This window comes from Parasteatoda tepidariorum, chromosome 7 (genome assembly GCF_982258835.1).
Source record: "Parasteatoda tepidariorum strain Cologne lab strain chromosome 7, Ptep-v5.0, whole genome shotgun sequence".
NCBI classification, from domain to species: domain Eukaryota; kingdom Metazoa; phylum Arthropoda; class Arachnida; order Araneae; family Theridiidae; genus Parasteatoda; species Parasteatoda tepidariorum.
Window position 1 is genome coordinate 108,515,396 of NC_141761.1, and position 13,440 is coordinate 108,528,835.

Sequence of the window (13,440 nt, forward strand, 5' to 3'; positions counted from 1 at the left end):
ATTAATTTATTAAATTTAGTTAATGAATTAATATCTGAAAAAACTGTACTAACATCAAGTGTCATCCACTACAAGTTTAAAAAAATGTATTTGAACTTGGGTGGATGAATAAAAAGTATTTCATTAAGGATTGAAAATTTGAACAAGATATAGGGAGAGTGTGAACTAATAGTAGGAAAAATATGTAGAAATAAAATTGAGCTATATTATTTTTATTTAAATGTAACATTTCATTAAGACATAATAAAAGAATAATCTTACTCTTTGAGCACTTCTGATTTCCTGTTTGCTTCGCCGTGCCATTGGACTATTTGGCATTGGACTAGCTTGAGCAATTAGCTTTAGGACAGATTTCACTGGATTCTTATGAAACAACTGAGGTTTCAGAGTACCAAATTGTTTGTACCTGTACTCTAGGCCAGGGGGTAGGCCAATAGGCTCAGGAGGTGCGACAAACACAGTCCTATCGCTCACCTGAGATTCGTCAATTTCTAAAAACTTCATGTCATAACCAAAGGAGTCTATTTTCTCTGTACATTCGTCAAAGAACGCTAAGCTTGCATCCTTGTCAGAAACAAAAGAACGTTCCTCGATAAATCGAATGAACATTTGAGTCTTCATTACCATGGAAAAAAATCTGCCATAAGCTTTGTCCCGACTTCTTAAAAAACCTGAAAGACAGAAACCATCAGATTTAAGATTAAGTAGCTTAAATTACATATGGGGACCCAGTTTCAAATATAACAATTAAGTAAAAGATCCTCTTTTCGCCTTTCTTTCACTGATATGCAGAATAAAAACACAGACTATGGAAAAAATAAATAATAAATATTAAAGTTAATTTAATATATGATTTAAGTTATTTTCTCTCAAATACATAAATTGATTTTTTTTATTACATTAACTTTTGCTGTTATTTTCTTTAAGTGTGTAAAATTTCTACTTGTAAATTTATAGAAAAAATATAGAGACCCAAATTCAAATACAACAATTTAGCAAAAGTTCCTTTTCTCTCTCACTGATGCACAGAATAAAAACACAACGGACTATGAAAAAAAATAAAAAATGAAGACATTCCTTTTGCATAAATTTTCACAGTACTCACTTTTACACTGTGGTTGCTGTTTGCAGAAAGAAAAGATAAAAATGGCAAGCTAAAAGTAAGAATTCAGGCCATTAACAGAAGGGCAATTATTAGAAAACCACACCCCTCTTTGTAAAAAATCAACCCTTCAAATTTTTGAAGCATCGAACTCCCTGTTGGCTGATTTCTCCTGCACACACTCCCCATATACATTAGAGTTAAGCTATACGGAACGAGCAGCTTTAAAGCAAAGATAATTTTTAGAAAAAGCTGAACATTTCAAAACCATATACATTAAAACTAAAAAAAAACATATGTAAATCTGTGGAAAACTGTTCAGAAACCAAGAAATATGGTCATTTACTGCTAAACCCAAATTATTCAACAGACAATAATGAAAATGAATAAATCATACCAGATAAGTCAAATAAGGAATTGGGATCAGTTGTCCCAATTGTTGGTGCACTAGTGATTGGCAATAAATATGAGCGATATCCTTTCAAAATAGAAGCCATAAAACGTAAGAACGCTTCTTGTATTTCCAATTCAAGTTGGCGCTGAAATAAAACAAAAATGTTAGATGAACACAAACAACATCATTTAAGTACATCTTTCATTGATTACAAATAGCAACTTTACCTCAATCTTTTTTGTTTTAAAGTCATAGTCTATTAAGGCAGAATTATTGGATAACAACAGCGACTGAGAAGCACTACTTTTGATAGACCCTAGCTTTCCGTATAGAGACATTAAAGTGTTACGCAGATCTCTGGCAGGTTTCTGGAAGGAAAAAAATAACTACAATTGCATACCAAAAACATTATTTAAAAAATTGTATAATAAAAAATTTTTTTCAACTATTATTAAATAAAATAATAAATATTTAGTGAAATTAATTTTTGTATGGAATTATCCTTGGATAAATGAATTTCATGATTGTGTGCAAAAATGTTTAAATTTGTTAAGAAGTTCTCGAGATACTGCGAAATATGCAAAAAGTAAAATTAACATTAAGGGGTCAAAACTTTGGATTGCTCTCCTGTACAAATTATGGAGACCATATCTAGGGGATCAGAAATCTGAATTTGTTGAAAGAAAGGGGTGTTTATTCAGAGAAATTTTTTTGTGTTTGATTTTGTAACTTAAAACACCATCTGCACTATTTAATTAGCATAATTTAGGTCACCCCTTCAAACCATTAAGATTGAGTCCTAAAACGCGAAGATCCGATCATTCGAAAAAAAGTTATTCAGAGTAGCCTGTTTCTTTTTGCGCAATATACAGTGCACAAAATGAAACACAGAATACTTATAGGAATTTAAAAATGATTTCATATTCACAAACTAAGATAAAATTTTAGTGGTTCATAACTCTAATCTTAAATAAGCTAATTAATTTTTGCAGACAATCATTTTTAATTATAGAATCAAACACAAAACGTATTTGATTTGCTTGAATAGTTTTAGAGATTTGGCAATTTTAACAGTAAGAGGCTTAAACTTTCAACCACTATCCCAATTTAGATATAAGGACCACATCTCCCAAATAAGGGCTTATCTCCTCATATTTTTAGAGTATGGTTATGTTTACCAGGGAAAAGAAGCTTTTGTATCATATTGGCTAACCTAAAATATTACCTACATAAACTATCTAGCACATATTAAATTTCTTAGTCTTATAGTTTTGCACATGAGGGGGAAAAAAAAAACAATTGAAAATAGTGACAGTAACTGTACAATTAAAATTGAAAAATAGAGAATTTGGTCAAAAAATATTTTATATAAAAGTTAACAACACATACACAAAGGGTAGAGAATGATAATTTTTACTGAAATTTTTGTACAAAATGTTTTTTAAATGTCTTTAAAATTTTGTTAAAATTGAGATGTAAATTTTATTAAAAGTTTTTGAATGGTGGGAAAAAAATCAATCAGAGCTTGTAAACAGAGGGAAAAGTTTTCACCTATGTTATAATCATATAAAGAGAGTTTAGGTGCTTGGCCCTGGTTGGGCGTTGTGTATTTAAAGAGAAAAGTTCAAATTACTTTTCAGATAAATTTATTAAAGAGGAGTAGTCAATTGTTATTTACTTTAGGAAGGAGCTTTGTGGTAAGGCTTTTCTTTTCTTCAGAACTGAAATTAAGGAGATTTTGTTACATATTGAATAAAGATATAATTATTATAAAATCAAACAGTTTTTTCCTTTTTTCTAGAAAAAAATGAGGTTAATAGGAATATAAATAAGTTTAAAATGAAACAAAATAATTTATATAAAAAAATCATTAAACAGGGTTCGTAGCCAAATCTTTCAACAAAAATAAGCACCTTTTAAGTACTTTTTAAGCAATTAAAAATATTTTTAATCACTATATACTTTAATAAAATGCAAAATAATTTTCAAAGACTTTATATGATCATGATAAAATAACTACTTTCTGGAAAAGAACTCTTATTCTTGATTACATTAGCCGCCATAAAAAAATAGAGATTTTTTCAGTTCGATTTCAGAGGGTGGAAAATGAAGCCTGAAACTGAGAATATCTTGCAAAATGCAGCAGAGTTGCTCATGAGAGTGCTAGAATTTCTCCGAACCCAGCTCAGTAGACGCACACGCGGACTCGCAAGGATTTCATCAAACGTGTAAAATGATTGGCGCTTTCATACGCTATGGAACGACGGTACACCGAAATGCATTGTGTTTGAATGAGTTGGGAAAACGTTGAATAGAAGAATGTGAAAACCACGCTTTTGCATAATACATGGCGAAAATCGACATGGTAAAGAAGAAAAAAATTCATTTTCGAAAAAGGAAAATTAAGCACTTTTCAAAAACGAAAATAAGCACTTTTTAAAAGCACTACGCACCCTGTTAACCCCTTCCTTCTCATTCCTGTGAAATTGACGGGGTGAGGTTTCGGTCTCTATTTCTCGCTCCTGTAATATTTCCGGGCTGGAGTGTTCAGTAGTAACGCGCCAATAAGAATAAAACTAATTTATTTCTTTTGATCGGAAAACATTTTATTTCTCATTTTACACAACTGATGGCAGTGCCAGGGTATTTTTAAGGTAATTGTAAATAGTTAGTTTATTTTAAACTAGATGTCAGCACTAATCAAATAGCATTAGTAAAAAACACAGAATAGCAATAGTAAAAAAAAAATAGGCACTTTTATGACAGTTTTCTTTAAAATTAACCAATCGTTAAGGGGTTAAATAAAGATAAAATAAATTATGGTTAAAAAAACCAAAAAATTAAGCATAAAAAATATAGATAAAATAATTAAAAAAACATGAAAAAAAAGTTGAATAAGAACATTTATAAGAAATCACTTTAAGATAGAAAAATTTATATTAACTTACGTAAAAATAGAATTTGTATCAAGATCAATGCAGGTTACATCTTGAGGAGGATCAAACAAATCAAAGTATCGAGAATCAACACCTAAAATGTATCCACATATTTTTTATTATCATAAAACAAGTTTAAACCAAATTTTAATTCAAAGAATAATAAGATCAAGATAATTTTACTAAATTCTTATGAAATGTAAAATATGACATTATCCTATAAGATAAACTAATACGATGATGTCATGTTTTAAGAAATTAATAAAATTCTATACTTAGTTTTTAATGACAAAGATATAAAACTTATTTTATTTTGCCACTATTGATAAGCAATCTATCCATGTAGTGTACTTTAAATACTCATTCATACCCCATCGCTGCCAACCCAAATTTTTAAAATTGCAGAAAATTCACTACAAAGTTGAAGAAATTACTAAAATTCAAAGATTTTATTGGATTTAAAACTCTTACGTAAATTTATAGAATTTACAAACTGAAATATTAAACCAAGAAATAGTTCCTATTTTTCCATTCTGTTATCTTATTTCAATAATAAAAAATTTACTCATGATTATTTCAAGCAAAAATCTTGATCAACTATTATTAATCTTGTTATGATTTGTTTGCATTTTTATACTTAGAAATTTTTTTGCAACATTTGAAATTTCATGTAGTTTACTCTAGGTTTACCAGAACTATTAAAATTTAAATGTAGGTGAAAGAACATTTCACCTGAACGTTTTAGTTTATGCATCTTATTAAGGAGTTTTAAAATGATGAATGAAAAATATCTATTCTTTATCTATCTAATCTTAAAATCTATTTAATTCTACTTATCTATCTAGAATTATCAATTCTTAAAATGAAACCTTTCTGAAGAGCTTTCTTAAATAATATATTTAGAGAAAAGTCTATTTTTATGATAATGTATTCTGTTAAAGGTATGTTTTAACATTTGTTTTTTGTAAAAAGTTCAATTCAAGAACAATAAAAGTTACAAAGGTAGACCAAATTTTTGTCATTAAAATGACTCCTACAATGAGTAAATTTATTGCAATAAGCTGTAATGATATTACCAACAAGAAATGGCACAGGTGCACACAGGACATCAGATAAACCAAGCGGACACAGAGGAATGTAAGGACATTGCCAATGGAACGGGAAAATGAGCTAAAAAAATAGACGGATACAGCTCAGAATACTGCAAAAAATAATCATTTATAGAAAACATTTTCCTTCTTGTGACTACATCTTCCACTAATGCCTATGTAAGTTTGTAATTTGTTGTTTGTAATGCATGCTTATGTAAGTTTGTAATTTGTTGCTTGTAATGCATTCTTATGTATGTTTGTAATTTGTTGTTTGTAATGCATGCTTATGTAAGTTTGTAATTTGTTGTTTGTAAAGTACCCTTACGTAAGTTTGTAATTTATTTATTTTTGCTGATAAGGTGGGATTCCAAAATTGCTAAAAATATGCTTACATATAATAATAGCAATACAGATATTCTTTTTTTTTAAAAAAATCAAATAATATTATCTTCGGTGAGAAGTATTGTCCCAAAATGTATGAATTTTTAATAAAAACGCCCAAGTTGTCACAAATTTTAATTTGTTTAAAGAACAATTATAAATTCATTTTATGAAATACCATGTTTGTGATAACAACATACTTTTTCAATAGAGCATTTTCTCACCATCACACTCTGCCTGAAAAGAGACGTGTTAACAGGTTCGTTGCTGATTCTTGCGATATCACATGACGGACAACAACTTTCCAACAATTTATATCAATGATAAGTGGATTATCCTCTGTTAGATTATCCAAGTTCCTCAGAATAAGATGTTTAACAGATGATGATCCGAATGAAAACCTGTACTTTTACTGTCGAAAGGATGACACTAAAACTCAGACATGCATGATTGGAGGATAGCACAGTTCTTTAGCGGCTGAACTCTCATGCGTTAGACTCGTACAACTCCACCTTCTGGTTCTGTATATGAGACGGCACCTATTTTTGAGTATACAGTATGGGACCCAAAATTCGGCACTCACGGGACCGACGAAATTCTGTATTTCGGAATTTGCCGAATTTCAATGCCAATATGGCACCCATATATTACTATAATTCAATTATGCTGTTAATTTCAGAAAAACCAATAAATTTAGCTAACTTTCAATTGTAGATTATGATGGGGTGAATCTAAAACTGTCCCATCTTTAGAAATTTCATTAATTAAAATAATAAATTTCATTAATTAAAATAATAATCAATATGATATAATCAAGAAATAATCCGAAGAAATAATTCAAGATGAAATAATCCAAATCCTTCGAAAAAGAAATAATCGTTTCTTCTTTGGCGCGAGATCATTGTTCTTATTTTTTTCTTTTACATAACATTTTGTTTTAACAAAAGACGCTCACCTCGCTTAAAAAAAAAAAAAAAAAAAAAAAAAAAAAAAAAAAAAAAAAAAGCTGACAAGAAACTACAAAAAAAGTAACAATTAATGCTAAGAAACTAACAATGAATAACTACAAAAAAGAAGCAAACAACTAATAATGATAAAAAAAATTAAAAAAAAAAACAAGTTAACAAGGAACAAAAAAAAAAGTAACAGTTAATAACTAATAAAAAGATAAATAAATCAAATAAAAAGATAAATAAATCAAAAAAAAGCAGCAAAAGGGACAGAATTCATTTTGTACACCATGTGAGAAAGAAGCTTCAATGTCAAAAGGGTGTGGCTAATTTATGGTCTAACAGGAGAGAGAAATGTGGGGACAAACCAATAAAGCACTTGCCCAGCTGTCAAGATTGATTGATCAGTTTCTCCCAACTTGAATTTGTTTATTTTGTTCATTAGAAATGCAGATGTTTTGTTTGACACAGATTTATTTTTTTTTCATGTTTTTATTTTTAAAAGATAGAATATAGTTACTTACTTCATGAGAAAAAAATTCCAAATAAAAAGAGAACATGACTGACTTTTTTTTTCTCTTATCAATAAAAATTTCTTAAAAAAAAGAAAGAAAAAAAAGAAGGTCGGATTAAGTGCCGAATTTCGGGTCCTGTCGGATTTCAGGATGACGGATTAGGGGTCCCATAGTGTATTATAAGTCAACTAAAAAGTGGATCAGTTAATTCGGTCTTATATTGGTTGGTTGAGTAGAGTTGTTGGAGGAGACAGATCCTCAGCCTCTTCCTCTAGTCAGGATGTAGGTTGGCTTTGGATTGCTTATTCAGCATTGCTAGGTAGATGAGCAAAAAACTGCATTTATAGTGAGTTTGTGCTGAATTTCTAGTTCCAGAGGTGGCAGATTTGTACCATCAAAAGTACATAACTTGGTTTTTGTAATCTAAAAGTACATCTTTATTACAGGTTACATTTCTTAACTAACTGCTTTAACCTAATTTAAGTAACTGACAATTTTGGTGTTTTTATTGGATACTACATTTCTCACACAAGATATTATTAAATTTGAAAAAAAAAAAAATTTATTTAGTGTCCACGTGAATTGGCCATATCACTTTTTTAAAAAGTTGAAAAACGAAGAATTCGTTTGGCACTAAATGACGAGCATTACTGCGTTTGAAGTAAATTCAATAAAATAACAGCAACAAAAGATTTATTAATTGACAATTAAAAACAATTAGTAAAACAAAAGGGACCTCAGCAGCTAGGATGCAATATTTGAAAAAAATAAACTCTCACAGAGGAAAAACCAGCCTATTGCACCGTTTCTTCTTCATCTACTCTTCTTTATAGATCCGTGGTGGCTCAGGAGATAGAGTGTTCGCCTTCCAATGAGGAGAACGGGTTTGAATCACACCGATGGCTGGTCGATACGAATTAAGCACCCGGCTAGCATCAACTACACTGCTGACGTAAAATATTCTCAATGGTAGACGGATCATGGGTTAGAGTCCCCTTGCCTCAGGCTAACCGTAAAAGGTTTTTCTCTCCCTGTAAAGCAAATGCAGGTTAATTCCATCTAAAAGTCCTCCACAACAGCAAATTTCTCCTAATAGGAGATCCACAGCCGTGATGGCTCAGGTGACAGAGCGTTCGCCTTCCCATGAGGTGAACTGGGGTTCAATCTCGGCGATGGCTGGTCGATATGAATTCCGCATCCAGCTTGCACCGACCACAGTGCTGATGAGAAATATTCTAATTGGTAGACGGATCATGGGTTAGAGTCCCCTTGCCGTCAGGCTAATCGTGGGAAGTTCTCGTGGTGTTCCTCTCCACGTAATGCAAATACGGGTTAGTTCCATCAAAAAGTCCTCCATGAAGGCAAATTTCTTCCAATACTTGATCCAAGAGTTCCCTTGTCTTCTGGATTGGTTTCAAAATTACAAGGATACGGTACATTAGTAGTCGTAAACCCAAAATTTGGATCTAATTATTTAATTAGGTGCGTGATTAACTCGCTCTTTGCTCCTAAGCCAACCACTACAGACCTAACATGTCACGATAATTTTTAGAAGAAGCAAAACAATTAATTTGGTGCAATTTTCGGTAATACACATTTTAATAGCAAGCTTGAAAAAAGAAAGTTTAGTCTAATCTTAACTATTCTTAAAAGGAGTCTTATAAATCTACATAGAAAAACAGTTACCATTACTACAGCTTCGGCTACACTAGTCAAGACATCAGGCCGCAATGAATGGAAAAGTATTTTTTGTTCAGTCAGGGCAAACAGTAGGATTTTAAGGCATTTGTCAGGTCCAACATTTTTCAGTAGCTGAATAAAAGAAGCACCCCTAAAAAGAACAAAATTAAAAATGTGCAGACAAATTTCAATACCTTTTAATCAAATTGGAATTTCGAAAAAAAAAAACTCTGTGTTAAGTTCATAAACAAATGTGGCCCTTTCAGCATGCCAAATTTCAACTCAGTAGTTGAATTCTTAAGGACTGCAGAGGGGCCCGTATGGTATTTTTAACAACAAGTTTAACAGTTAATAATTCTCGAACAAATAATAGAATGTTTTTTTTTTATAGCTTCGTAATTCCTGAACACTCTTCTACACGCCTTAGCCCCGTGGCGGAATCGTGGCAACACGGCGACATTGTCACAGCATGTTACTGAGTTTCATTTGGGAAGTAAAAAATTTTGGTTTTCTTTTCTGCAGAAATTTTCGAAAGCTTCTATCTTCTCTTTGCCAGATTCTCTCTATGCCATTATTCTTGTACATCAAAGTGGGAAAAAAAACTTGTAACTTTTCTATTTTTATTTGTGAATAATGAAGTAAAAAGTTTGATTTTCTTTTCTGCAAAAATATTCATTCTATTTTTTTTTGCAGTTATTGCTATTGATTTCCACATAGTTTTTAAAATCCGATATTTTTAATCTCATATTATTTATTACAACAACTGAATCCTGAAATGAAAAAACACATTTGTAATACCCTTTTAAAAGAGTTCGATTTGGCGTGATTTCGCCGTTCTTTTTTTTTTCTCGTTAGTTACTGCTATGGATTTCGCTATTTTTAATTTGTTTTTAAATTTGATGATGACTTACAAAGAATGAAAAAGGGAACAATTAGTGTGTTTTCTCCCTACAAAATGTAAGAATAAAGCTCATAATAATATAATAAAAAATATTACACATTCAATTTTAAAAATTAAATTATTTTTTCCGAAAAGTTTTTTTCTTCTCAAGTTGACGCTTTTACTTCAAATTAGTAACATATATATTTGTTATTATTAAAAGTATCTTGCAGAAAGATATTAATGCTGGAGAGATTTGTCGCAGAAAGCCCGAAAAAATTCTGCCACAGGACGTCTTAGTAATTTTAAGTTTCTAAGTCTTATATTTGGGCAGCAAAGCAAAATGTAACGTTAAGTTAAGTTAAACACAAAATACTCGGCAACAGCCCCTATGATTTTTTTCCTATACGGAGAGATGATTACCTGAATATTGATCAAACATATTTCAATAAGACACCTAAACTAAATTCTATTTGCACTTACGTAAGTGGCAGCTGTGTATCTCCTGGTTGGGCAAGCGTAATAGTATAATCAGAAAGCTAGAGGAAAAATACAACATTATCATTCATTTGCCTTCACTAGAAAATAATTTTTTTTTAAAAAAAAGTAATATGTCTTTAAATTTAATACAGGGTGCGTAGCCAAATGTTACAACAAAAAATAACCACTTTTGAAGCACTCTAAAAATATTTTTAAGCACTACATGCATTAACAAAATGCAAAGTAATTTTTAAAGACTTTACGTGATCATGATAAAACAACTAATTTCTGACAAAGAACTCTTTTCTTGATTACATTAGTCATTATAAAATGATCAAGAGATTTTTTGATTCGATATCAGAGGGTAAAAAATGAAGCCTGAAATTGAGAATATCTTGCGAAATGCAACAGAGTTGCACATGAGAGGGCAATAATCTCACCGAACTCAGCTAAGTAGACGCACAAGCGGACTCACAAGTATTTAATCAAATATGTAAAATTATTGGCGTTTTCATACATTATGGAGCGAGAGTATACCAAAATAGATTGTGGTTGAATGAATTGTGAAAATGTTTAATAGAACAAGGAGAAAAGCACACTTTTGCATAATACGGGGCGAAAATCGATATGGTAAAGAAAAAAAAATCTTATTTTGGAAAAGGGAAAATTAAGCACTTTTTAAAAACACCCAATGAAAAAAGTACATTTAAAGGCTTTTAAAAATCGAAAATAAGCAACTTTAAGCACTTTTTGAAAACACTATGCACACTGATATATTTAGTTACTTTTCTTTATCACAAAGCTGTATATAATACTGAATCATTAGCTGATTGAATGAATTTTTTAGATAACATAAATAAATACAAAATTAGTATAAATTAGGCATTAGGATAAATGAGATATTTAGACAATAGTATAAACTAAACCTTTAAAATTTGGAGAACTATAAAATTATGGCATACCTGAATTAAAATCCTTGGTCTTTGTACTGATGGGAAAGGAACTTCAAGCATGAAATGAGATATTATTCTAGAAAATAAAAAAAAAGACTATTTTATTCTAGTAAAACATTGCTTAAATTATTAAATATTGTTTTTCTTTAAATTATTGTTAAAAATTTTAAGATATATAAGACGTACAATTAAAAGAAAAATGCATTCAATATCAATTTATTAATATAGATTTTAAGCTATTTAATAAGCTTTTAATAATATAAGATTTTAAGCTTTTTCCATGTGTTTTCCCTGTACAGTCCGCGAAAAAAAAAAAAAAAAAAAGATATCACCCTGAATAACTTTTGTTCTAATGATCGGATTTTCACGAACTAAGTGTCTATCTTAATGGTTCCTGGGGGTGACCTCAAATATGTTAATTAATTAGAGCTAACTATTAATTAAGTTATGAAATCAGACACAAAAACATACTTTCTCTGAATAAACATATAAATAAACATATAACATAAACTTCCCTTAGAGAATTATATTTGAAATACTGGTTTTAAGAACTTTAGAAGAATCTTTAGGAGGGAAGTAGCTCTGGCATCCTTTAAAAAAGTGATTGCATTTACAATGCGAACAAAACAAGAGTTGAATACTGCCCTTAAACGGGAAAATCTTTGGCCCTAAAAATTATAAGGATTTATATTCTAAAGTACCTCCATTAGTATTTTATCTTACTGAAGAATTCTTTGAGATATTACAGAATCAGTCCCTGCTATATATTTCATTGGAAAAAGCGATTCGTGAAATAAAATGATGACTGCAGCAACATTTTACAAATATATTGCAAATGCTTCTACCCATGGCTAATTAAAAATGATATCAAAATTTCCTATTTTGCTTCTTCTGGAAGGGTATAAATCTCATATCAATTTGAAACTGAGCAAGTTTTGTTCACCGAAACAAATTTTCTGGTTTAGTTTTCTACCTAATTCATGGAAATCTCCTGTTAGATCTTGAAAGCAAAAGAATTGTAAAACAATATGCCGAGAAAATTTTACATCCATTTTTAAATAAGATTTTGAGGCATTAACTGATGAAAAAATGCTTTTATGAAAAGCGATATTTTTCCATTCAATGTAGAAAACGTTGACTTTGTCAAATGCATGCAAAACAGACACCAAGAGTTAATGAGCAAGACAGCTTATCAACAAAACATATGCTTTGAGAGTAACGATTCACTATTTCTTCAGAAGCTTGAGAAAGAAATCTCACATGTTGCAAATTTTTAAAGGAACATTGACAGAAAAGTTTTATCTCCCAAGTATCCAATAGCCTGTGCTTTTCTCAATATGGAAGAATTTATTTCAAAAAGAACATTTGGTTAATCAAATTTTGGCACTGAAGCTGATACAACTAACACTGATAATGAAAGTATCTTAAAAACTGATTTTGAGATAAGTCCTCTTGAGGCATTGTTAGTTGCAAAAACAAAAGCACTGCTGAAGACCCACTAGATATAAGTCAATGAGAGATAGATTTTACTCAAACTTCGAAACTCCTTTTTCTCATTTATTATCCAGTGAGGAATTCTAGAAATGGTACTGGAAAATCAAAAGAAATTTCGAAGATACATTTACATTGGCCAAAAATTTGGAAAAAAGAGGAAGGTTAAATCTAAAGAAAAAGAAATAAATTACTTTTTTGCATTAACTTCAGAAAAAGAACGAAAATTTAAAGAGATTGAAAGAGCCGAAAAAGAAAGTTAAAGCAGAAAGTATGATGAAGAGAAAAAAAAATGCTTAAAAAGATTTTAAAAAAAAGCTTAAAAAAATATGGGGAAAAGAGTAAACGAAAAAGTGATCTAATTATAATAATAATAAAAACATCATCGGATTACACAATGATAAACATTCATAATTTAGAACGGACTATTAAACTACGAGAAAAAAATTTAAATTTTTTTTTTTTAATTATGTATTCAAACATATTTTACTTTCCATTCCATGACTGAAAAAAAAGTAACATTTTCCACGTTAACTGTGGTTATATGTTGCAATTCCAAGAAACATTTAGACATTTGTGTGGCCTAT

At 30.1% G+C, this 13,440-nt stretch overlaps 1 protein-coding gene across 5 annotated transcripts in view; it reads right to left on the bottom strand.

Annotated features, from left to right (window-relative positions):
- Crag (DENN domain-containing protein Crag) overlaps positions 1 to 13,440 on the bottom strand; it is an 85,159-nt gene that overhangs the window by 36,754 nt on the left and 34,965 nt on the right. For all 5 annotated transcript variants that reach the window (XM_087168465.1, XM_087168463.1, XM_087168466.1 and 2 more), the window contains exons 8-16: positions 11,372 to 11,438; positions 10,413 to 10,468; positions 9,056 to 9,200; positions 5,509 to 5,602; positions 4,445 to 4,526; positions 3,175 to 3,217; positions 1,724 to 1,864; positions 1,500 to 1,641; positions 262 to 671 (exon numbers count right to left, since the gene is read on the bottom strand). In XM_087168465.1, coding sequence (XP_087024591.1) covers positions 262 to 671; positions 1,500 to 1,641; positions 1,724 to 1,864; positions 3,175 to 3,217; positions 4,445 to 4,526; positions 5,509 to 5,602; positions 9,056 to 9,200; positions 10,413 to 10,468; positions 11,372 to 11,438 — 1,180 coding nt within the window. The remainder of the gene's footprint in view (positions 1 to 261; positions 672 to 1,499; positions 1,642 to 1,723; positions 1,865 to 3,174; positions 3,218 to 4,444; positions 4,527 to 5,508; positions 5,603 to 9,055; positions 9,201 to 10,412; positions 10,469 to 11,371; positions 11,439 to 13,440) is intronic.